At 35.2% G+C, this 24,577-nt stretch overlaps 1 protein-coding gene across 1 annotated transcript; it reads left to right on the top strand.

Moving 5' to 3' along the window:
- Positions 1–22,936: 22,936 nt before the first annotated feature.
- LOC148586170 (uncharacterized) lies at positions 22,937–23,365 on the top strand. Its single transcript, XM_088515476.1, has one exon. The coding sequence runs from the start codon at positions 22,937–22,939 to the stop codon at positions 23,363–23,365; it is 429 nt and encodes a 142-aa protein (XP_088371602.1).
- Positions 23,366–24,577: the final 1,212 nt, after the last annotated feature.

Here is a 24,577-nt window from a genome sequence, read left to right as displayed (position 1 = left end):
TCTCTTTCTCTTTCTCTCTCTATGTGTATTTGTTTTCAATTTTCTCTGTTCTCAATTTTCTGTTCACCTTCGGAACTTGTTTCGGTGCCGAATTGATATTGCCATTGTAAATCAAACAGCTTCACTGTATTACTGTTTTTTCATCTGGTTCAAAAGGAAATGTAAAAGTCAAATGAGAAGATCTGAGAGGAATAAAATGAGAAAGAAAATCTGATAGACCAAGGAGCCGGATGAGGAAGAACAATGGAAAAGATATTGTGTTTTTATGTCTATATTATTTGGTGTTTTAAGCTGATGTGTAAATTTTTTATTGGATCCACTAAATTTAGTGTTTTATACCACATCCTAATTGAAGTTATTCTGAAAACGAAAATTGAGTAGATTCTCCAACAACAGACTAAAAACAAAAAACATAACCACATGATAACAATAAAAATGGTTAAATGCCTTTCCTTTGCGCCAAAATCAAATAGCCACTTCGATTTTCAAAAATGTCACAAATGGTACCTATAGTAAGCTAATAAACTCACTTGGTACTTCCGTCATGATTCTGTTATTTTTTTGATGGAGTGCCACGTCCCCCTTACACGCGGCATGATACCTGTGTTTTTGAGTGCCACGTCAGATTAAAAAACATTTAAAATAATATGTAACTAAAAAAAAATAAAAAAAAATTCTGGGGAGTTGGGTTGGGGGTGGCTGGCCATTTTGCCCGGCCACCCCCCATTTTAGCTAGGGGTGGCCCAAATGGGTAGCTAGGGGGTGGCTCGCCTACCCTCGTTTGGCCTGGGGTTGGCTTTGGCCATCCTAGATTGGCCCGTCTGGGTGGCCGAATCACCCTCAAGGGCTAAATAAAAAAAGTAAAAAAATAAAAAAAATTAAGGGTTTGCCATTGGGGTTGACTGAACCACCGCCAAAGCCCCCTCTCCCTCGCTCCCGGTTGGTTTGGGGTGGCCGAAGCCACCCGTAGGCCAAACGGGGTGGCCGAGCAACCCCTATGGCCTTTGGGGGTAGTTCGGCCACCCCCAAAGGCAAACCCTCAAAGAATTTTTTTATTTTTTATTTTTTATTTTTTTTATTTGGCCCTTGGGGGTGGTTCGGCCACCCCTTGGCTGCCCATTGGGGGCCTAGCTAAAATGGTGGTGGCTCATGCCACCCCTAGCTAAAATGAGCCACCCCCTATTGCCAAAATGGGGTGGCCAGCTACCCCCAACCCAACTCCCAGAATTTTATTATTATTATTTTTTTAATTGGTGATTTCATGTTTTTGGTTTTTGGTTTTTTTTTTTTTTTTTTTTTTTGGTTACATATTATTTTAAATATTTTTTAATCTAAGGTGACACCCAAAAACACAGGTACCACATCACGTGGTGCCTTGAAACTATAGGTATCAATTGTAGCGCTCCGTCAAAAAAACTAATAGAATAATGGCAGAAGTATTAAGTGGGTTTATTGGCTTAAAATATGTATCATTTGTGACATTTTTGAAAACCAAGGTGGCTATTTGATTATGGCACAAAGCACATGTACTAGAAATGCATTTAACCCAAATAATTTTTTTTTTTTAAAAAAGTAAAGTCCACATACCCTCAAACTACCACCCGATTGACAATGTTCCCCTCAAACTTTTAATTGTGACAATGTCCTTCCTAAACTACCAAAACATTGCCAATGTCTCCCCCAATGCTAGAAAAAAGATAAAAATGCCCTATATATTTCTCAATAAGACAAAAATACCCTTATAAATTCACAAAATATAAAATTTGTTTTTTTTTTTAAAAACGAAAATTTTAATTAAAAAAAAATTATTTAAAACAAATGATTTTATTTTAATTTTTCTTGTTTAAAACGAAAATTTTTAATTTTTTTTAAACCGAAATTTTTATGTAAAAAAGACGATTTTTTTTTTTTAAAAAAAATTCTGTTTTAAAAACGAAAATTTTTATTTTTTTTAAGCGTAAATTTTATTTTATTTTTAAAAAATAACGGAATTTTTTATTAAAAAAAAAATTATAAAATACAAATAAAAAAGAAAATTTTCAATTTTTATAAAAAAAAATTGAAAGTTTTTAATTTTTTTTTCTTATAAAAAGGAATTTTTTATTTTTAAATTTGGCAACTCCTTTTTTTTATTTTTTTATTTTATTTTATTTTTTCAGTTTTAGTATTTTTGTTTCTTAATTTTATTGAGGGTAATTTCATCATTGGGGGGATATTGACAATGTTTTAATAGTTTGGGGGGGAGGGGGGAAATTGTCAATTAGATGATGGTTTGATGGGGTATATGAACTTTCCCCAAAAAAATAAAAAAAAAAAGAAAGAAAAGAATTGTAATGCATTTTTTCATTAAAAAACAACGATTGTAATCTCTCTCTTGTCTTTTTCATAAATTGAGTGTAAAATTTACAAAATAACATTGAGATGCCAATAGAAAGCAAGAGAAGAAAAAAAGAAAAGAGAGAGAGAGAGAGAGAGAGAGAGAGTGACAAAGAGAAAATTTGGAAACTTTTTTTTTTTTTTTTTTTTGGTTAAGACGTGAATTAAATGCATTCCAAATAAAACTCTTAGGTTTTTTTTTTAAAGAATATAGTGGTATTCATTATCTCAAAAAGATCCAAAAAGATCACACAAACAGGAGAGATTGTTCCCTCTTTACAATATCATCACCGAGACTTGGTGGAAAGTCACTACAAAAAACTTATCAATTTGTAAGATCACTACAAAAGACATTAATGTTACGAGAATTAAGTTTATGCGGAACAATTATTAATATTATGATATATTAAAATATATGATACGGTATAATATTATATTGTGTTTATTTCTATTTGATATTGTGTTTATGTATTTCCATGTAAGAGTCTTGATAACTCAGCCCTAATTTCCTAATTTATATTCCAATAAGAACTGATGACTCAGCCCTAGAAAATATTGTAATAGTTTGCCTATTTAAAGACTATTATGTTATGAATAAAAAAAAACCAGAAAATTAATCTAAACTTTATATTTGAAAAGGTTTTAGATTCCCTTCAACGAATTTAAAGGGTTTAGGTTCCCTCAAAACCTAACAGTCTATCACGTTACGTGTATGTAAAGTATTCACGTAACAATTGGTATCAAAGCAGCCAGGTTGGTTGTTTTCTATAGCAATCAACGATCTATGAAGGATTCACGTCTTTAGCAACAATTAGCTAGTTTCATAACTATGTTCGAAGGCTTGATCAAGAAATTAGAAGAGTGGATGGAAAGGATGGGAAAAAAAATTGACAACCTTCTCTCAAAGAATGGGTTTGATGTACAAAAAATTGAAGTTGTCGTTCAGCTATTTCGCCACGTTGAAGCCCCAATTCAACAATTCAATCTCATTGCCACCAAATTCCGCCACCATCCAATTGTGCCAAAGGATCAAACAAAGGCAACACCTCCAACCGCAAATATGCGTCTTTTTGCCATCACAGTCCAACACTGCCCCATCTCAACCATGTCTCCACTGAAATCGCCAACTTCGTCTTGCTTGATCATGCCAACTTTGTCATCTCATGCTAGATCGTGGCTCACCCAAAGGAGAATTAAAAATGGCTTAGATGTTGCTTGGTTCCAAAAGAGAAAAAGAAAGAATGAAAGAAAGAAAAAAAATTAAAAAAATTAAAAAATTGGCGGGAAGGAAAAAAGGCCACGTGAAAGTGAGCAAGCCTTTTTCTAAAAAAAAAAAAAAAAAAAAAAAAAAAAAAAATTGAAGATACTTTCAGAAGTTGCTTAACAATGCGTGAAAGAGCAAATGCTTGGTCATGGTAATATTTTATTACCTATTATTTTTGTTGTATTATGAATATGCAGACTCCATTAATTCCAAGAGCAAGATTATTTCAAGAACAAGATTTCGGACCTTGAGGACAAGGTTCTCTTCAAGGAGAAAGGAATGTTAGAGAATTAAGTTTATGTGGAACAATTATTAATATTATGATATATTAAAATATATGATATGGTAGAATATTATATTATGTTTATTTTTATTTGATATTATTTTTATTAACTTTCATATAAGAGTCTTGATGACTCAGCCCTAGAAAATATTATAATAGTTTGCCTATTTAAAAGCCATTATGTTATGAATAAAAGAAACCAAAAAATTAATCCAAACTTTATGTTTGAAAAAGTTGTAGATTCTTTTCAATGAATCTAAAGGGTCTAAGTTCACTCAAAACCTAATAATCTATCCCGTTACGTGTATGTAAAAACATTCACGTAACCCATGCCTTCAAGTTTATCAGTGTGCCCACTTATATTGTAAAGTATAGCTTTCAGTTGGAACATTATACAAGTATATTCCATCATCTTCGGCCTGCCAAATGCACTCTTGAACATAATGATCTACCCATGGTGAATACTTATGATAGAGAAAATCGTTTGCAGTCCAGAAAACATTAAAGGTCCATTGTCTACCTACCCACGTTAGGTGGCAAAAGTAGAGCATGATATCCTGATAGAAGGTAAACTCCCAATGGACCTGTTCAGCCCGAGAGACATGCTGGAGGCCAAGATGTTGGCCGTCTCCGCACTTACAATGAATGTTTAGAATATGATTTGATAACATATTTTGAATGCGAACGACATATTTGTAGTTGTCGACGTCGTAGGCGTTAGTGATTAGCGTTTGACTCATGCACAAAGCCAAGACAAGCAAGAGTGCTAAATTACTCATTTTCTCTACTTCCATTGAGAATTTCTCTATTTTTTTTTTATGTATTATCTTACTTTCTGTTTATATCCTACAATTAAAACGTAGGGGTTTTATTTAGGATGCATTTAATTGATGTCTTAGTGAAGAAAACAAAAGGTTCTCAAATTCTCTCTCTCTTTCTCTTTATTTTTCCTTTTTCTTCTCTTGCTTTCTATTTATATCTCAATGTTATTGTGTAAATTTTACACTCAATTTAGGGGAAAAAAAGGAGAAAGAGAGAGAGTTTCTAATTGTTGTTTCTGAATGAAAAAAATATACTTCAGTTCTATTTTTTTCCTTTTGTTTTCCTTTTGCCAGAACAGTTCTTTTCAATTATATTAGTATTTTCATTTTTTTTTTATAATCTTTATCTTGTAGTTATGTTCTGCCATTTTCATTTTTGTTCCTTATATATATATATATATATATAATTTATACATTATTTTTATTCAAATTGAATACTTTTTTTTTTTTAAAAAAAAAAAAAATTACATTGAATTCAGGAAATGATAGTGAGAGATAGTTCTCCATCATTATTTTAGTTGACAGTTTTTTAGTTTGCATTGTTATTCATTGAGTAATTCGTTTTTCAGTTTACATGCTTAATTAATGGATGACATTGGTTTTCAAGGTTGCATTGGAATCGGGAAACGTATACTGCAGAAAAAGACAATTATTTCAATTATATTAAAAAATTTATTTTTAGTTTTTTATCTTTATTTCATGTGGTTATGTTCTTCCAATTTTTTTCCCTTAAATTTTCTACTAATTTATATATTATTTTTTTTTATTCAAATTGATTATTTTTCTTTGGTAAATTTTACATTGAATTTAGGGAAATGATAGTGAGAGAGAGTTTCCTATCATTATTTTTGGTACGAGATATGACTTTTTTTTATTACCTTGGTGTTTATTGAGTAGTTTTTTTTTTCCTATGTGTCCTAAAAGTAGTTCATTTTACGTTATATATGTTGCTATGTTATTTCATTCTTCGTTTTTTTTTTTTCCTTATATTTTGTTTTAATTTATATAGTTTTTTTTATTCGAATTTATTATTTTTCTTTTGTAAATTTTACGTTGTATTCAAGGAAATGATAGTGAAAAAGAGGTATGTGGTATGAGGTATGAGGTATGAATTTTTAGATTATGTTGATGTACTTTTTCCTATTACTCTGAATTTTATTTGAACTAGGGAAATTATAGAGAAAGAGATATTTATTTCATGTTGTTTTGTTTTTCCTTTTTTCCTTATTTTTTATTCTAATTTATATATTATTTTTCATTCGAATTTCTTATTGTTCTTTTGTAAATTTAATGTACTTTGTTCTTCATTATTTTTTTTGTGTTCCAATATTCCTTCTACGATTTTTTATCTCTTTCTTTGATGAAAGAAATAAAACTACTCCTATGAGAATAAATATTTTAATATGTTTTATGGGTCTTATGATTTAAGGGTCGTATGTTTTAACTCATTCCAGGTTTTCTTCTTACTGTTTTCTTTTTTCTTTACACTTCTTTTCATATGTTTTAATTTATATGGATTAAAACTAAAATTATATATGATTCTTATGATAGTATATTTTTATGTGATTTATATATTCATGCAAACTTATGTGTAATTGTGTCACTATGTTCAACAATATACTGTTGAATAACCTTTAGTATTTTATTTTTTATTTTTTATTGAAATATGCATGTTAGATTTTTTCACACAACTTTTTTGACCTATAATACAAAATACAATAGAGATGTGTTTTAAGTTTTAAACTTAAATTATAATGAATAATTTCGCGCATTGCGCGGATTATAAGCTAATTATATATAAAAACCCAGTTTTGGCTTAGAGAGTGCCTAAAATAGCGACACGTGTCCTAAACCCATTTGTTTTTGTGGGTGAGCTGGTCTTCGTAGAGAATGCCTAGAATTGCGACACATGGCGCTTTTTGAAGTAAAGTTCCATTTATGTGAGACAATTAAAAAGTAATGAATTTAAAAAGTAGGAACTAGATCTTTTTCAGTCCAAGATGGACTAGAGAATATCTCGTTCATATCCAGGATCTCTTTAAAGAGATCCAACAACCACAACAATGCCACGTGTCCCATTAATAAAAAAAAATAAAAAAAATATATATTATTTAAAAATTTTAAAAAATATAAGAGAAAGTAATAAAAAAAATAAAAAATAAAAAATTAATGGGAACTTGAGTTATATGTGAATAGAAGTGGTTTCCATATGAATTAACTCTTCTTTAATGAGAACTTGAGTCATATGTTTAGGCTTCATTTGTTTCGCTATAAAATGATTTACGAAAAATGTTTTCTGTATTTTCGAGTGTTTGGTGCGATGTAAAATAATAGTCAACGGAAAATATTTTCCCTTTGATAAAAAATTCTTCTTTAATTTACGGTACGGTTTCAAAACTGTAAACCATTTTCCGACTTTGAGCATTTCATTCGCAAATCGACGGACCCTGCTAAGACCCGCCCAGGACCCTGCCGAGACTTGACTGGGATCCACCCCGGGACTTAATCGGGACCTGCCCGAGACCTGCCTAGGACCCCATCTGGACATACCCAGGACTTGACCGGGACTCGACCGGACCTGCCTAGGACCCCACCAAGACCTAATCGGGACCCTACCGGACTTGCCCAGGACTTGACCGGGACCTGCTTAGAACTCGCCCGGGACCCCGCTGAGACTTGCCCGATACCCGCCCGGGACCTGCTCGAGACTTATCAGAAAATGTTTTCGCCTGGATTTTTTTTTTTTTTTTTTTTCTTTTTTTCCGGTATCTGGTGTGTACGCAAAATCATATTAAACAATAAATTATGAAAATGTTCCTATGCGGGTCCTGTCAAAGTCTCGGGCTGATCCCGACGGGGTCTTGATAGGGTCTAGGCGAGGTTCGGGCGGGTCCCGGGTGAGTCATAGTGGGTAATTTTTAGTTGTGAATAAAAATTACATTTTATAGGTTAATATGATTAAATGAAAATATAAAAAATATTTTTGATTTTCCGTGCGCGCGCGAAATGCCGGAAAAAGTTTTCACCGTAAAACATTTTCTTATAAAATGACTTCCCTGAAAATATTTTACAACAGAAAATATTTTATGCCGGAATAATCTCTTTATGTATCATAAGTGAGTTATGTGAGAGAAATCGGTTTAGGCTTTCGATCAAGAATCAAACAAGCTATGAATTATGAATACGATGCAGAAATGATATGAATACGACGAACCAACAGGAGAATCAGCCGATCCAAAACCAAAATGAATCAAATGGGGAACACCAAATCATCATCTCCAATGCAATCCAACTTAATAACTTCTTGCTTTTATATCTTGAATGTGTAATCTCATGATAACCTACCATGCACTGAACGTTGTAATCTTTTGTCTAAATATATATTGGCCTATCTTGTCATTCTTCATACACTTACAAAGAAAATTGAGATTGATATTTATATCCTTTGCATTGTTTACTTGAAGTACTTCTTGAACCTTGATAAACATGTAATGGAGGTTTACTAATTCAAACTTCTCCAACAAATATTGTCCGAATGGGGGCGGAAATACAAATAAAAGTTCTAATGCAAGACTAATCAAATTTCTAATGGAAAATCGGTGACCACAACTTCACCTAACCTCCAATGCCAATGGCCAACAATGACTTCCAGCGAACTCGGTGTAATTTATCACTACCCAAAAAAATGGTTATAATGAAGAAAAAAAAAAAAAGAATAGTTCCTACCATTGCTCGCATGACCCTGTTAAATGAATGATTTTTGCAAACACAAACACGTAAAGAGGATAGATGTTAGGTTCGAGTGTGATGTCTTTAAATAGACAATTACAATACATAATAAAAATAAAAGACTAAGTAAAATAAACTACCCTAATAATAATACTTATCTTTATTCTAAGATATTTTAATCTTAAAATACAACTCTATTATTAGACCCCTAACATACCCATAATGAGTAATTGATTTAATGCTACCTAATTTTGTCGTACAAATGTGGTTTCCATGACCATGAATCCTAGCTTGGACGAGAATCAATCTTGTCAGAAGAGACGTATATAAGAAACCAACTTAATTGAACAAGTGTCTTTTCATATTTGCTTTTGTCTTTTGTACGTGGGATTACTAATATATGTATGCATTATTGCATTTGGTGCTGAGAAAAAAAAACATTTGGTGCTGAGAAAAAAAAAAAATATATATATATATATATATAGTATGCTGCCATTTTTACAACGATCGAATTTTTTTAATGAAAAAAGGGGACATGCTCTAACATTATCTATTTTCAAATTACAGCAAATGCCACATGCTCTAATTTTTTTAGAGCAAATAAGTCAAATCTCATTTCGGAAGTAATATGTGAATTTATTGCTTATTCACTGCATTTCCTTAGCTGCAATGTTGGAGACTAAGCTGAATGTTCATGTATTTGTGCCAAGTATTTTTGTTTAATCATACATGAGACAAATAATCAAAGGGCGGCTGCGGTTATTTAAAAGCCGGAGCGGAGGGAGGCATATGCCCCCCCCTCACCTCCCAAAAAATTTTCTTACCTCCTATAAAATTTGTTTGTTAATTTGGTCGCCTACCCTCAAACACTCATTAGGGGGCAAATATTTTCTACAAGGACTGAGATTCACAACTGAAGCCAACGATCTGTCACAATTTTAGGGGTTTTCATAAATTAGGTTAAACCAGTTTCAATGATAACATTAAGTTGTTGAAGAAACGGAGGTTGAAGATGAAGTGATTTTACGGAGGTTCAAAACACACCGTTTTATTTATTTTGGACAAGGTTTTTCGTTTTGTGAGACAGTGAGGCTGATTAAGAAAGGGTGATTTAAGACAATCTTGTGAGTTGTTAGTGTTTGCTTTTAAGTGTATTCAATGTAAAATATATAAATTAACTCGTCTAAAATTTAATGATAACTAAAAACTTAAAGATTGCATTTCTTTAAGACATTTGGGTGAATTAAAATGTGCCAACCTAACTTTGAAATTATCCTCCCCGCCCTCCCCCATTTGGTAAATGCCTAAGCCTCTTCGATCTACAAGCAACCAAGACCGTTGACAATTAGATTTTTACTTTAGGGAGAACCCCCCCCCCCCCCCCCCCCCTAAATTTGGTGAATGCCTAAGCCTCCTCGGTCTACAATTGGCAAGCAGCCAAGACCGTTGACAATTATATTTTTACTTCATTTCTCCCGAAATTCGCACAAAAGAATTTTGAGCATAGCTAGAATTGGGGCATAATGGTGTTAAATTATTGCTTATTAAATTTCATTATTTAATTAATATTTCAACACTTCATCTTATTTGTGGGATCAAACTCTTTCTTAACAAGTGAGTCCAACACGTGAAATATTTAACTGATCGAAATAGGAGATGGAATGTGGAATTAAGGATTAAACTCATGACATTTGCCCAAATTATTCTGATATCATGTTGAAACACAAATTATACAAAAAATTTAAGCTAATAGGAATGAAGGAATTTAATCATTTAATTAATATTTGAACGAGAGAAAAAATAATTTTTCATCTAATTATTTCCCAGTTAGGCATAATGGTTTGTTTAATCATAAGAAAATTTAGCATTAGTTCTGTTCCAACATAAGAGGACTATTTATGGCATACATCTTATAAGAAACTTGTTCCATCTAAGTAACTAGATGTTGCATTATAACATAAGTGGTAATCTCTTAATGGAAGGAAAGGTATCGGGCTATCGGCATTTATGGATGAAGGTTTGTTGCAGGATTATGGTAATCTCTTAATGGAAGGAAAGGTATAGGGCTATCGACATTTATGGATGAAGGGTTTGTTGCAGGATTATCGTTGTCCTCCACATGAATAGGAGTAGTGCTACTTGTCGGTGTCGTACCAATTAATACTACCCACTAAAACTGTCATTTATATGTTATTAGATAAAAAATAGACTTTATTCATTAGAAATAATTAAAACAATTAATAAAGAAAAATGTTATGGGTACTGATGAACAAGCTTCACATCATCTTAATATTTATTTTTTGGTAAAAAATTTGGTACGATCCTTAACATTTCCAAAAAAAAAAAATTGCGGAAACAACACATACGATCGACCAACATGGACATGGTACAAGGAGGGTTGCTAGTTAGAGATTTAGGTTTCATGTCTCCCTAAATTCCCATATTTGGATTTTTTTTTTTTTTTTTTTTAAATTTTTATTATTATTTTTTTTGATATAGAATGCAAATAAATGCCTAGCAAAACTACCATATTTACTCTTACTCCTTTGAAGATTCAAAAGGAAACTGGGCCAATGTCTAGAATGGTGTGATAATGGTAGGGGGAAAATAGATATTCGCTGCTAATAATTTCCCTAGCTAGCCATGCACAATGGTTTGGTAATCCAAGGAAATTTAGAATTAGTTATTTTTCGAACAGAAGAGGACCGTTTGGTTTTCAAGGGGTAGCTCAATCGGTTGTAAACCACGCCCCATGAAGTGGAAATCACTAGTTCGAATCACTCCTTCCCATTTCCTTGTGTGAACATGTCAACAAAAAAAAAAAAAGGACCGTTTGTGGCATATGTCTTATGGACATAAATTTCTTCCAAACCAGTTTGAAAAAAATATCTTTCAACCTACTTAAAATAGTGTCATGTGTTTATAAATATTTAAAATGCACATTAAATTCTAAACGTCATTAATAACAGTTGGCACTATTTTAAATGGGTTGGAGGATATTTCCTCCACACTAATTTGGAAGAAATTGTCGAGGAGGGAGAGTTTCGGTTGGAGGTTTGTCTACTCTCAGTTCCGAGGAATAAGCACTACCTATGCATTAGTTTGAATTTGTTTGGCACAGATCTGTTTTTTAATATGTAGATTAGTCATGTGTTAGTGGATTAGTTTCGGGTCAAGGATGTAATACGTCATTTGTGGCGCTTATAATCTCGTAGCTTTGGCTATGGTTGCTTGAAAGAGCTTTATGGTCATGATTTGTATGAATGAGATTGATAAGGATTCTGTTTCAAAAAAATTTTGGAAGAAATTTTTGTTCATGTCTATATTAAGTAACTAGATATATGTTGCATTAAATATCAATTGGGAATTTATGTCATGACTCCCCTTGTACTTTCATATTTTTTGATATTAGCACCTTAGTTTTCAATTTGATAAAATTAAGACTTGTGCTTTAGACATTTGGACCACTCACATCTGGCTCAACAAATATTTAGTTAAGTTTTAATAAAAAAAGGAACATGCTCTAACTCTATATATTTTCAAATTACAGCAAATCCACATGCTCTAATTTTTTTAGAGCACATAAGTCAAATCTCATTTCGGAAGTAATATGTGAATTTATTGCTTATTCACTGCATTTCCTTAGCTGCAGTGTTGGAGACTAAGCTGAATGTTCATATATTTGTGCCAAGTATTTTTATTTAATCGTATGTGAGACAAATAATCGAAGGGTGGTAGTGGTTACTTAAAAGCAGGAGCGGAGGGAGGCATGTGCCCCCCTCACCTCCCAAATTAAAAATTTTCTTACCTCCTATAAAATTTGTTGGTTAATTTGGTCGTTCACCCTCAATAACTCATTAGGAGGCAAATATTTTCTACAAGGACTGAGATTCACAACTGAGGCCAACGATCTGTCACAATTTTAGGGGTTTTCATAAATTAGGTCAAACCAGTTTGAGTGATAACATTGAGTTGTTGAAGAAACGGAGGTTGAAAATGAAGTGATTTTATTGAAGCAAATTAAACGCACTGTCTTATTTATTTTGGACAAACTTGGTTTTTCGTTTTGTGAGACAGTGAGGCTGATTGAGAAAGGATGATTTAAGACAATCTTGTGAGCTGTTGGTGTTTGCTTTTAAGTGTGTATTCAATGTAAAATATATAAATTAATTCGTCTAAAATTTAATGATAATTAAAAACTTATAGATAGCATTTCTCTAAGACATTTGGGTGAATTAAAATGTGCCAACTAACTTTGAATTTATCCCCTTCCACACATACCCCCCCCCTCCCCCACCTAAGCCTCCTCGATCTACAAGTGGCAAGCAACCAAGACCGTTGACAATTAGAGTTTTACTTCATTTCTCCCGCATAGAATGCAAATACTTCCTAGCTAGAATTGCCCTAGCTAGAATGGTGACACAATGGTGTTAAATTATTGTTTATTGAATTTCATTATTTAATTAATATTTCAACACTTTATTTTATTTGTGGGATCAAACTTTCTCTTATCAAGTGAGTCTAATACGTAAAATATTTAACTGAAATAGGAGGTGAAATGTAGAATTAAGGTTTAAACTCATGACATTTGCCAAAATTATTTTGATATCATGTTGAAACACCAATTATACAAAAAAGTTAAGCAAATAGGAATAAACGAATTGAATTATTTAATTAATATTTGAACAAGAGAAACAACAAAAAAAAAATTCCTCTAATTATTTCCCCAGTTAAGCATAATGGTTTGTTTAATCATAAGAAAATTTAGCATTAGTTCTGTTCCGACATAAGAGGACTATTTATGGCATACATCTTATAAGAAACTTGTTCCATCTAAGTAACTAGATGTCGCATTATAACATAAGTGGTAATCTCTTAATTAATGGAAGGAAAGGTATAGGCTAGGGCTATCGGCATTTATGGATGAAGGTTTGTTGCAGGATTATGGTAATCTCTTAATGGAAGGAAAGGTATAGGGCTATCCATTTATGGATGAAGGTTTGTTGCAGGATTATCGTTGTCCTCCACATGAATAGGAGTAGTGCTACTCGTACCAATACTACCCACTAAAACTGTCATTTATAAGTTATTGAATAAAAAAATAGACTTTATTCATGGAAATGATCAAAACAATTAATAAATAAAAATGTTATGGGTACCAATGAACAAGCTCCATATCATCTTAATATCAATTTCTTGGTAAAAAATTTGGTATGATCCTTAACATTTCAAAAAAAAAAAAAAAAATTGCAGAGACAACACATACAATCGACCAACATGGTAGAAGGAGGGTTGCTAGTTAGAGATTTAGGTTTCATGTCTCCCTAAATTCCCATATTTGTTTTTTCTATTTTTTTATTTGATTTTTATTATTATTATTATTTTTTTAATATAGAATGCAAATAAATGCCTAGCAAAACTACCATATTTACTCTTACTCCTTTGAAGAGTCAAAAGGAAATTGGGCCAATGTCTAGAATGGAGAGATAATGGTAGGGGGAAAATAGATATTCGCTGCTAATAATTTCCCTACCTAACAATAATGGTTTGGTAATCCAAAGAAATTTAGAATTAGTTATTTTCGAACATAAGAGGATAGTTTGGTTCTCAAGGGGTAGCTCAATCGGCTGTAAACCATGCCTCATGAAACGGAGGTCATTAGTTCGAATCCCCCTTTCCCATTCCCTTGTGTGAACATGTTAAAAAAAAAAAAAAAAAAAAAAAAGAGAATAAAAGAGGAGCGTTTGTGGCGTATGTCTTATGGACATAAATTTCTTCCAAACCAATTTGGAGGAAATATCTTCCAACCTACTTAAAATAGTGTCACGCATTTATAAACATTTAAAATGTACATTAAATTCTTAATGTCATTAATAACAGTTAGTACTATTTTAAATGGGTTGGAGGATATTTCTTCCACACTAATTTGGAAGAAATTGTCAAGGAGGGAGAGTTTCGGTTGGGAGTTTGTCTACTCTCAGTTCCGAGGAATAAGCACTACCTATGCGTTAGTTTGAATTTGCTTGGTATAGATTTGTTTTTTAATATGTAGATTAGTCATGTGTTAGTGGATTAGTTTTGGGTCTGGGATGCAATACGTCACCTGTGACGCTTGTAACCTCGTAGCTTTGGCTATGGTTGCTTGTAAGAGCTTTATACTCATGATTTTTATGAATGAGACTAATATGAATTCTGTTTCAAAAAAAAAAATTGGAAGAAATTTCTGTTCATGTCTATATAAGTAACTAGATGTTGCATTAAATATCAATTGGGAATTTATGTCACGACTCCCCTTGTACTTTCATATTTTTTGATATTAGCACCTTAGTTTTCAATTTGATAAAATTAAGACTTGTGCTTTAGACATTTGGACCACTTACATATGGCTCAACAAATATTTCGTTAAGTTTTAATGAAAAAAAGGGACATGCTCTAACTTTATCTATTTTCAAATTACAGCAAATGCCACATGCTCTAATTTTTTTAGAACACATAAGTCAAATCTCATTTCGGAAGTAATATGTGAATTTATCCCTTATTCACTGCATTTCCTTAGCTGCAATGTTGGAGACTAAGCTGAATGTTCATATATTTGTGCCAAGTATTTTTGTTTAATCGTATGTGAGACAAATAATCAAAGGGTGGTTGCAGTTATTTAAAAGAAGGAGCGGAAGGAGGCATATGCCCCCCTCACCACCCAAAAAATTTTCTTACCTCCTATAAAATTTGTTCGTTAATTTGGTCGCTCATGCACCCTCAATAACTCATTAGGAGGCAAATATTTTCTACAAGGACTGAGATTCACAACTGAAGCCAATGATCTATCACAATTTTAGAGGTTTTCATAAATTAGGTCAAACCAGTTTCAGTGATAACATTGAATTGTTGAAGAAACGGAGGTTGAAAATGAAGTGATTTTATTGAAGCAAAAAGCACCATTTTATTTATTTTGGACAAACTTGGTTTTTCTTTTTGAGAGACAGTGAGGCTGATTGAGAAGGGGTGATTTAAGACAATCTTATGAGTTGTTAGTGTTTGCTTTTAAGTGTGTATTCAATGTAAAATATATAAATTAAGTCGTCTAAAATTTAATGATAATTAAAAACTTAAAGATTGCGTTTCTTTAAGACATTTGGGTGAATTAAAATGTGCCAACCTAACTTTGAAATTATACCCCCCACCAACAACACCCCCCCCCCCCCCCCCCCCCCCCATTTGGTGCCTCCTTCATCTACAAGTGGCAAGCAAACAAAGACCGTTGACAATTAGATTTTTACTTCATCTCTTCCGCATAGAATGCAAATACTCCCAAGCTAGAATGGCCATAGCTAGAATGGTGACATAATGTTGTTAAATTATTGCTTATTGAATTTCATTATTTAATTAATATTTCAAGACTTCAGTTTATTTGTGGGATCAAACTTTGTTTTAACAAGTGAGTCTATCATGTAAAATATTTAACTGAAATAGGGGGTAAAATGTAGAATCAAAGTTTAAACTCATGACATTTGCCGAAATTATTCTAATATCATGTTGAAACACCAATTATACAAAAAAGTTAAGCTAATAGGAATGAACGAATTTAATTATTTAATTAATATTTGAACAAGAGAAAAAATTGTTTTTCCTTTAATTATTTCCCCAGTTAAGCATAATGGTTTGTTTAATCATAAGAAAAGTTAGCATTAGTTCTGTTCCAACATAAGAGGACTATTTATGGCATACATCTTATAAGAAACTTGTTCCATCTAAGTAACTAGATGTTGCATTATAACATAAGTGGTAATCTCTTAATGGAAGGAAAGGTATCGGGCTATCGGCATTTATGGATGAAGGTTTGTTGCAGGATTATGGTAATCTCTTAATGGAAGGACAGGTATAGGGCTATCGACATTTATGGATGAAGGTTTGTTGCAGGATTATCATTGTCCTCCACATGAGTAGGAGCAGTGCTACTCGTACCAATATTACCCACTAAAACTGTCATTTATAAGTTATTGAATAAAAAATAGACTTTATTCATTGGAAATGATCAAAACAATTAATAAATAAAAATGTTGTGGGTACCAATGAACAAGCTCCGCATCAACTTAATATCCATTTCTTGATAAAAAATTTGGTAAAATTGCAAAGAGAACACATACAATCGACCAACATGGTACAAGGAGGGTTGCTACTTAGAGATTTAGGTTTCATGTCTCCCTAAACTCCCATATTTAGTTTTTTTTTTTTTTTAATTAATTAATTAATTAATTTTTATTATTATTATTTTTTAATATAGAATGCAACTAAATGCCTAGCAAAACTACCATATTTACTCTTATTCCTTTGAAGATTCGAAAGGAAATTGGGCCAATGTCTAGAATGGTGAGATAATGGTAGGGGAAAAATAGATATTCGCAGCTAATAATTTCCTTAGCTAACCATAATAGTTTGGTAATCCAAAGAAATTTAGAATTAGTTATTTTTCGAACAGAGGAGGACCATTTGGTTCTCAAGGGGTAGCTCAATCGACTGTAAATCACGCCTCATGAAGCGGAGGTCACTAGTTCGAATCCCCCTTCCCATTCCCTTGAGTGAACATGTCAAAAAAAAAAAAAAAAAAAAAAAAAAAAAAGAAAACCGTTTATGGCATATGTCTTATGAACATAAATTTCTTCCAAACCAGTTTGGACGAAATATCTTCCAACCTACTTAAAATAGTGTCATGTGTTTATAAACATTTAAAATGCACATTAAATTCTAAACGTCATTAATAACAGTTGGCACTATTTTAAATGGGTTTAAGGATATTTCCTCCACACTAATTTGGAAGAAGTTGTCGATAAATGAAAAATTGTGAGCCTAGAGGAGAAAACACCGGTTTCGAAGAAACTAATGGGGACAATGGGAGTTGTAGCCTTTGTGGTGGCGCTACCTATTGTCTGTCAAGGCCATTAGGGAGAGATCGGGGTTAAGCAAGGCGGAGGTTTGTAAGGAATGTATGCATGATTTGTTTCACAATCTACATTTGATTTTTCAAATAGTTTTCTCTCTGGGATCTGATAAAGCCTAGGGCAGAAGGAACGGTTTTCCACATCAACACAGGTGGTGGAAGGATTGCAAACGATGAATCAAGAACAACAAATGGCTGAGGATTTGTCTTGTATGTGGGAAAGTTTGTCTCTATCAGAAGCGGAGGGCTTAGAAATAGAAATCCAAAACCAGGCATGGGAGGTAGGTGCTAAAAGGGGGAAGACATGTGTGGTAGGAAAGCTGATCGCTGATCATCTGGTGAGTAAAGAACTTATCTGTTCTACCTTAATGCGTGGATGGAAGCCCTCAGGGACACCTTCTTTTAAGGTTTTGGGGGATAATCTTTTTCTGGTGGAGTTCGTGAACGAAAGGGACAAAAAAAGAGTACTGGAAGGGAGACCGTGGGTTTTTGAAGGGAATCTTTTTGCTGTTGAAGACTATGATGGTCTAACGTCCCCAGCAAATTTTAAATTCGACAAAGCATCTTTTTGGGTTAGGATGTTTAACCTTCCCCTAGCATGCATGAGTCTGATAGTGGGTCAACAAATTGGCTCGTCATTGGGTCAGGTTGAAGAAGTGGATGTGGATGAGAGAGGCATGGGATGGGGGCATTTTTATGAGTTAAAATTACACTCGATATCTACAAACCCTTGGTGAGAGGAAGGATAGTGAAAATCAACGGCTCATCTACTCTGGTTGGGTTTCAATATGAAAGGTTGCCGAAATTTTGTGGTCGCTGTGGAGTACTTAAACATGGGAAAACCGGCTGCTCAGCAATCTCCGGAACACGAAAACAGAATGCACCTATCGAATATAAGGCATGGTTGAGAGCATCATCGCCAAAGCGAGTCTTTGGAGGCCGACTTGCTCATAAGACGGATTGGCGAGACCAATATAGGAGTGATCATGGTGGGTAGAACAGACAACATGGACAAAATATATGGAGCTCTCCAAACAGACAACATCATTCACCGGAAGGGCGGGCACAAGGCAGAGCAGAGTCCGACGCGGTGGAGAAGGGGGCGGCGTCCTCTATGGAAAGTGCATTAAGGAGCAATAATTACTTTCCCAAAGAAAAATCGACCGGTACAGAAGATGCTGGCGAAATTAATGGTGGGATAGCTGTTGGCGGAAATTGGGGAATTATCAATCCTAAAAATATTGCAAGGGATTTGAATATTCAAATGACAGGTTTTGAGGGAGGAGAATCAGGAGACATATCCCAGACACGCGAGAATCTTGATGCTAATAATGGGGGAATTAAATTAGGCAACCTTTCCAATAATTCCCAAAAGGAGAGGGCGCCAGCTATGAGTCTTAATATGGGCCATGTACAAGAGTCTATGCATGGTGAATTTTTCAACATGCAAGGTGGTGAGACAGAACACAGTACTGAAAGACATGTTAAGGGAGCTAGTCCACATGGCATTGGGACTTTTCTTACGATGTCTGAGGTGGAACAATGCATGAAGCACAAGCATAACATGGAGATAAGTGAAAAAAGAAGGGCCAGTGATCCCGCAGGATCACGGGAAACTCAGGAGGGGCTCGCGATGAACCTATACGGGGCACCTGTTGGGACCCAAGGGAAGAGGAAAATGCGAGAATTCTCGGAAGGAGGAAAGGACATGCCTAAAAAAGGACGCATATCGGGTGGAACAAGCTATAAATCTATGGGAGGAGTCTCAAAAGATAACAAATATGGTTCGGGATTGGCGGCGGCTGTGCAACAGCCTCGCCGACTGCAATGAGCATATTGAGTTGGAACTGCCGGGGGCTTGGGAACCCTCGGACAGTTTCGGAGCTTCGCCGTTTGGTGAATGATAAGAAACCCACTATAGTTTTCCTAAAGGAAACTAAACTCCGGGCTGATCGATTGGAGAGAGTGAGAATACAATTGGGATATGACTACATGTTTGCGGTGGACTGTGTGGGAAGGAGTGGAGGCTTGGCCTTATTGTGGCTGGCCGATATGGGTATTGAAATTGAAAACTACAGTCGATGGCACATTAATGCAAAAGTTTGCCCCTCCTCAACTGAACCGCCGTGGAAATTAACTGGCTTTTATGGCCATCTGGACCCGAGTAAGCGAGGGGAATCATAGAGTTTGTTGCGATATATTGCTAGAATGGAACCTGGCCCTTGGGTGTGCATAGGCGATTTCAATGAGATCATAAGCCTTAATGAAAAATTTGGTGGGAGTGGACGTCAAAGAAGTCTAATGGAGGCTTTCCAAAGGGCTTTGAAGGACTGGGAACTCTTGGGATTTGGGCTATAGGGGTCCGAAGTACACATGAAGTAATTGTAGGGAGGGTGCAGATTTTACGAAGGAAAGGCTTGATCGAGCGGTTGCTAACAGGGAATGGTGTGACAATTTTCCTGATGCGGAACTAGTGATTGGGGCTACTGTATGGTCAAATCACTTCCTACTTCTCTTGACGTTAAGCTATCATGGGGGGAGACAGAAGGGTTGTAGGAACTTCAAATATGAGGCTAGGTGGGAGCTTGATGGTAAGTGTCGAACAATTATTCATAATTCTTGGAAGGCACAACCCATTAATTCTACCTTGCCACATGTCAACCCATGGTCTTATTTACAAAACAAAATGATGTGTTGTACCAAAGCCTTGATTAAATGGCGAACTGATGAGAGGGGATTGCTGGGTAAATCTCTAAGGGACCAGTACAATAAACTAGCAATGGAACAAGGGTAGAATGGGATACCAGACCTGGAATCGGAGGGAACAACAAGAAATACTCTGAAAGTGTTATTAGAACAAGATGAACTAAAGTCGCGTCAACGAGCTAAAGTAAATTGGCTGTCATTTGGAGATAAAAATTCTAAGTACTTTCATGCTTGCACGAATTATAGAAGAAAAGTGAATAAAATCGCTTTTATTGTCGATGAAAATGGAGAAAGATGGACGACCCAAGAAAAGATGGGCGATGCATTTGCGGGTTTTTTTGATAGTCTTTTCAAGAGCAGTGGAGGGGGGGATTTTGATATTTCCTTGGAAGGCTTAGAGGGGAGGGTGACAGATGACATGAGGGAATCTCTAGGGAGGCCTTTCTAGACAGCGAGATCAAGGACGCCTTATTCCAAATGGCTCCTCTAAAAGCTCCTAGGCCGGATGCGTATAATGCGGGCTTTTTCCAAAAACATTGGGACGTCGTTGGAACTGAGGTTTGCAAAGCTATTCTTTTTTCTCTCAATAATGCTGTCATTGGTAGCAAATTGAATTCTACATATATAGCTCTCATCCCCAAGAATAAAAATCCCTCATGTGTTTCGGATTTTCGTCCTATAAGCTTGTGTAATGTTCTATATAAGATTATATCAAAGGTGCTTGGGAATCGGCTTAAATTGATTTTACCACATATTATCTCTCAGAACCAAAGTGCATTCATTAAGGGAAGGTTAATTACGGACAACATTTTGGTTGCTTATGAGACCTTCCACACTATGCAATCTAGAATGGGGGGGAAAAAGGGATATATGGCGGTTAAAATTGATATGAGTAAGGTCTATGATCGGGTGAAGTGGGGATTTTTGGAGGCGGTAATGGGCAAAATGGGGTTTGCAACCACTTGGGTCAAATTGATAATGGAGTGTGTAACCACGCCGAATTTTGAAGTGCTAGTTAACAGCGTCCCTACTAGAAAAATTGTCCTAACCCGAGGCATACGACAAGGCGACCCTCTTTCACCGTATTTGTTTTTGCTTTGTGCCGAGGCATTGAGTTCCTTACTTGACAAGGCGGATAGGGAAGGTGTGTTGACCGGGGTTCCCACCTCTAAGAGGGGACCCCGCGTCAACCATTTATTTTTTGCTGATGATTGTTTACTATTTTGTAGAGCTGACCTAGAGCATTGGGAAAAATTGTCTTCCATTCTCAGAATCTATGAAGAAGCTTCAGGACAAAGATTGAATGCATCTAAGACGGCTATCTATTTTAGTCGGAATACATTGTCAGCACACCGACATCAAATCCGTGAAGCCTCTGGTGTCCCCAGTTCACAAAGGTATAAGACATATTTGGGCCTCCTGGCGATGGTGGGAAAATCTCGGACAAAAGCCTTCAAAGGGATACTTGATAAAATATGGAAGAAACTTCAAGATTGGAAGTTAACACTCCTTTCTCAAGCGGGGAGAGAGATTATGCTCAAGGCGGTGGTCCAAGCAATACCGACGTATTGCATGAGCGTATTCAAGCTTCCCAAAATTTTGTGCAACAAAATTAACTCCCTAATGCAGCAATTTTGGTGGGGGGAGTCGAAGATTCCATGGATGTCGTGGAGCAAATTGGGTATGTCAAAAGCTCAAAGAGGTTTGGGCTTTCGGGATTTCCTTTGTTTCAAAAGGCCCTTCTTGTGAAACAATGTTGGCGATTATGGCATACGCCCGATAGTTTGGTGGCCACGGTTTTGAGAGCAAAATACTATGCAAATGGAACAATTCTTGAGGCCAAATTGGGCTCTAAACCCTCCTTTGCATGGCATAGCATTTTGGGATCGTGTGACCTTCTCAAGGAGGGTTTGTATCGGCGGATTGGCAATGAAGAATCTACAAGAATCTGGGGAGACAAATGGATTCCCGTCCCGTCCACTTATTCTATTCACACTCCTCCCCGGGGGTTGGATGCCAACACAAAGGTAAGTGCTCTCATTGACAGAGACACGTATGGGTGGAATACAAGCTTGCTGAAGGCTATCTTTAATTTAGTTGAGGTCGAAGCTATTTTGTCCGTCCCTTTGAGTATCACTAATCGACCTGATAGGGTGATATGGAGAGGTAGTGTTAATGGTCAGTTCACAGTGAAATCAACATATCATTTGGCCAAGGAAATGGAGGTTCTCAAACAGGCAGGGAGCTCAAATGGGGGGAAAACATGTGATCTGTGGAAGTCAATTTGGAAAGTACAATGCCCGAATGTGGAGAAAATTTTTTTTGTGGAAGGCATGTAAGGAGATCCTCCCCACTAAGGCCAATCTGCTTAGGCGGCATGTTATTCAAGATGATTTGTGCCCAATTTGTGGTCTACATGCAAAAACAGGATACCATATCCTATGGGATTGCCCCTCGGCACGAGATGTATGGGGAACAAGTCTGAAAAAATTTCAGAAGCTAGTACCAGATGGCCCAACCTTTAGACAGGTGGTGGAACTGGTGGCGAAGAAATGTGATGGAGAGGAGTTGGGTCTCTTTGCTGGGATTGCAAGACGCGTCTGGCTACGACGTAACGAGTTCCTGCATGAAGGTAATTTTTCTCACCCAAGTGCACTGGTGCAGCAGGCTATGCAGGCACACACCGAGTATATGGACGTAAATTCCCCACACCAATCTTCTCCCCAAGAGATAGCTGAGGTTACCAACTGGACTGCTCCGTCAGAGGGGTTTATCAAATCAACTGGGACACGGTGATCTGTTCCAAGCAAGGAGTAGTGGGTATGGGTGCTGTGGCTCGTAATGAACAAGGGCAGGTGCTAGCCGTACGAAGCTTGGTCATACCCGGCAGGCTCTCCCCTCTAGCAGCAGAGGCGTGGGCTGGAGGGCAAGCTCTAATATTTGGCAAAGATGTGGCACTGAGGAAGATCATCTTGGAAGGGGACTCGAAGCTTGTGGTGGACACTGTTAATGGCAGAGACACTAGTGGGAGGGGTATTGGTCATTTGATAGAAGATTTGCATATTCTGCTACAGCCATTCACTGATTGGAAGGTAATGGCGGTTCGAAGGTCTGCGAATCAAGCGGCCCACGAGGTAGCACGGATGGCCATTTGGGCGAACACAGCGTGGACTTGGCATTTTGCATATCCTGATTGTATTCATGAGATCATTATAGGGGAGACTCCCTCCTCTAATAATGTTGAGTTTTGAGTAATAAAACTCCTACTTATTCAAAAAAAAAAAAAAAAAAAAAAAATTGGAAGAAATTGTCAAGGAGGGAGAGTTTCGGTTGGGGGTTTGTCTATTCTCAGTTCCGAGGAATAAGCACTATCTATGCATTAGTTTGAATCTGTTTGGTGCAGATCTGTTTTTTAATATGTAGATTAGTCATGTGTTAGTGGATTAGTTTTGGGTCTGGGATGTAATACGTCATCCGTGACACTTGTAACCTCGTAGCTTTGGCTATGGTTGCTTGTAAGAGCTTTATGCTCATGATTTCTATGAATGAGATTGATATAGATTCCATTTTAAAAAAAAAATTGGAAGAAATTTTTGTTCATGTCTATATAAGCAACTAGATGTTGCATTAAATTTCAATTGGAAATTTATGTCACGACTCCACTTGTACTTTCATATTTTTTGATATTAGCACCTTAGTTTTCAATTTGATAAAATTAAGACTTGTGCTTTAGACATTTGGACCACTCACATCTGGCTCAACAAATATTTAGTTAAGTTTTAACTAAATGATTACCTTTTTATTTTATTTTTATTTTATCTATCAACTTTTTCAAATCACACTCAACATTTTAGCTATGTACTTTTATTTTTTTGTTTAAAATATTATGTCTTTATCTAATTTCCCTATTCCAAAATTAGAGACAGAACGCTATTTTTTTTTAAAAAAAATTTATTAATATAGCTAAGGATTTGTTAAGCAAAAGTGCTTAACAAATTTGGTGAACACTATAACATCTCAGCAAATCTTTAGCCATTTTGATGAAGTGGATGTGAAATCTTAAGGCACAACTTAAACTCAACTTTGGCCCAACTTTTCTCTTAAGTTTAAAGAAAAAACTGTTTGTGGAGGAGAGAGAAAGCCTTAAACGAGAGAGAGAAAGAGAAATTTTATCTAGAAGTTGGACCAAAGTTGGGTTTGAGTTGTGACCGTATTACATCTCGTCAAAAAGAGAATGCTAGAAGATCCGAGTAAATCACAAAAATGAAAAAAAAATCTAATAAAATATTCAAATGTAAAACATAAAATCTTATTGGTGTGATATCTATTATATTTTAATACAAAGAAAATTATTTTTTAAAAAAAAAATACAAAGAAAATTTCTAGAGAAACAAACATAAAAATAATCGTCGTAAAAAATATATACATAGATACACAAAGATAAATCCAAGCAACAAATTTTC

This window comes from Corylus avellana, chromosome 4 (genome assembly GCF_965113065.1).
Source record: "Corylus avellana chromosome 4, dhCorAvel1.hap1.2, whole genome shotgun sequence".
Lineage (NCBI taxonomy): Eukaryota > Viridiplantae > Streptophyta > Magnoliopsida > Fagales > Betulaceae > Corylus > Corylus avellana.
The sequence above is the reverse complement of the archived record's forward strand: the minus strand, read 5'-3'. Positions and strand labels throughout refer to the sequence as shown.

Bases quoted from the DNA above. Each gene is read 5' to 3' on its own strand.
- LOC148586170 (XM_088515476.1), top strand. From the start codon at position 22,937: ATGGGTGCTGTGGCTCGTAATGAACAAGGGCAGGTGCTAGCCGTACGA.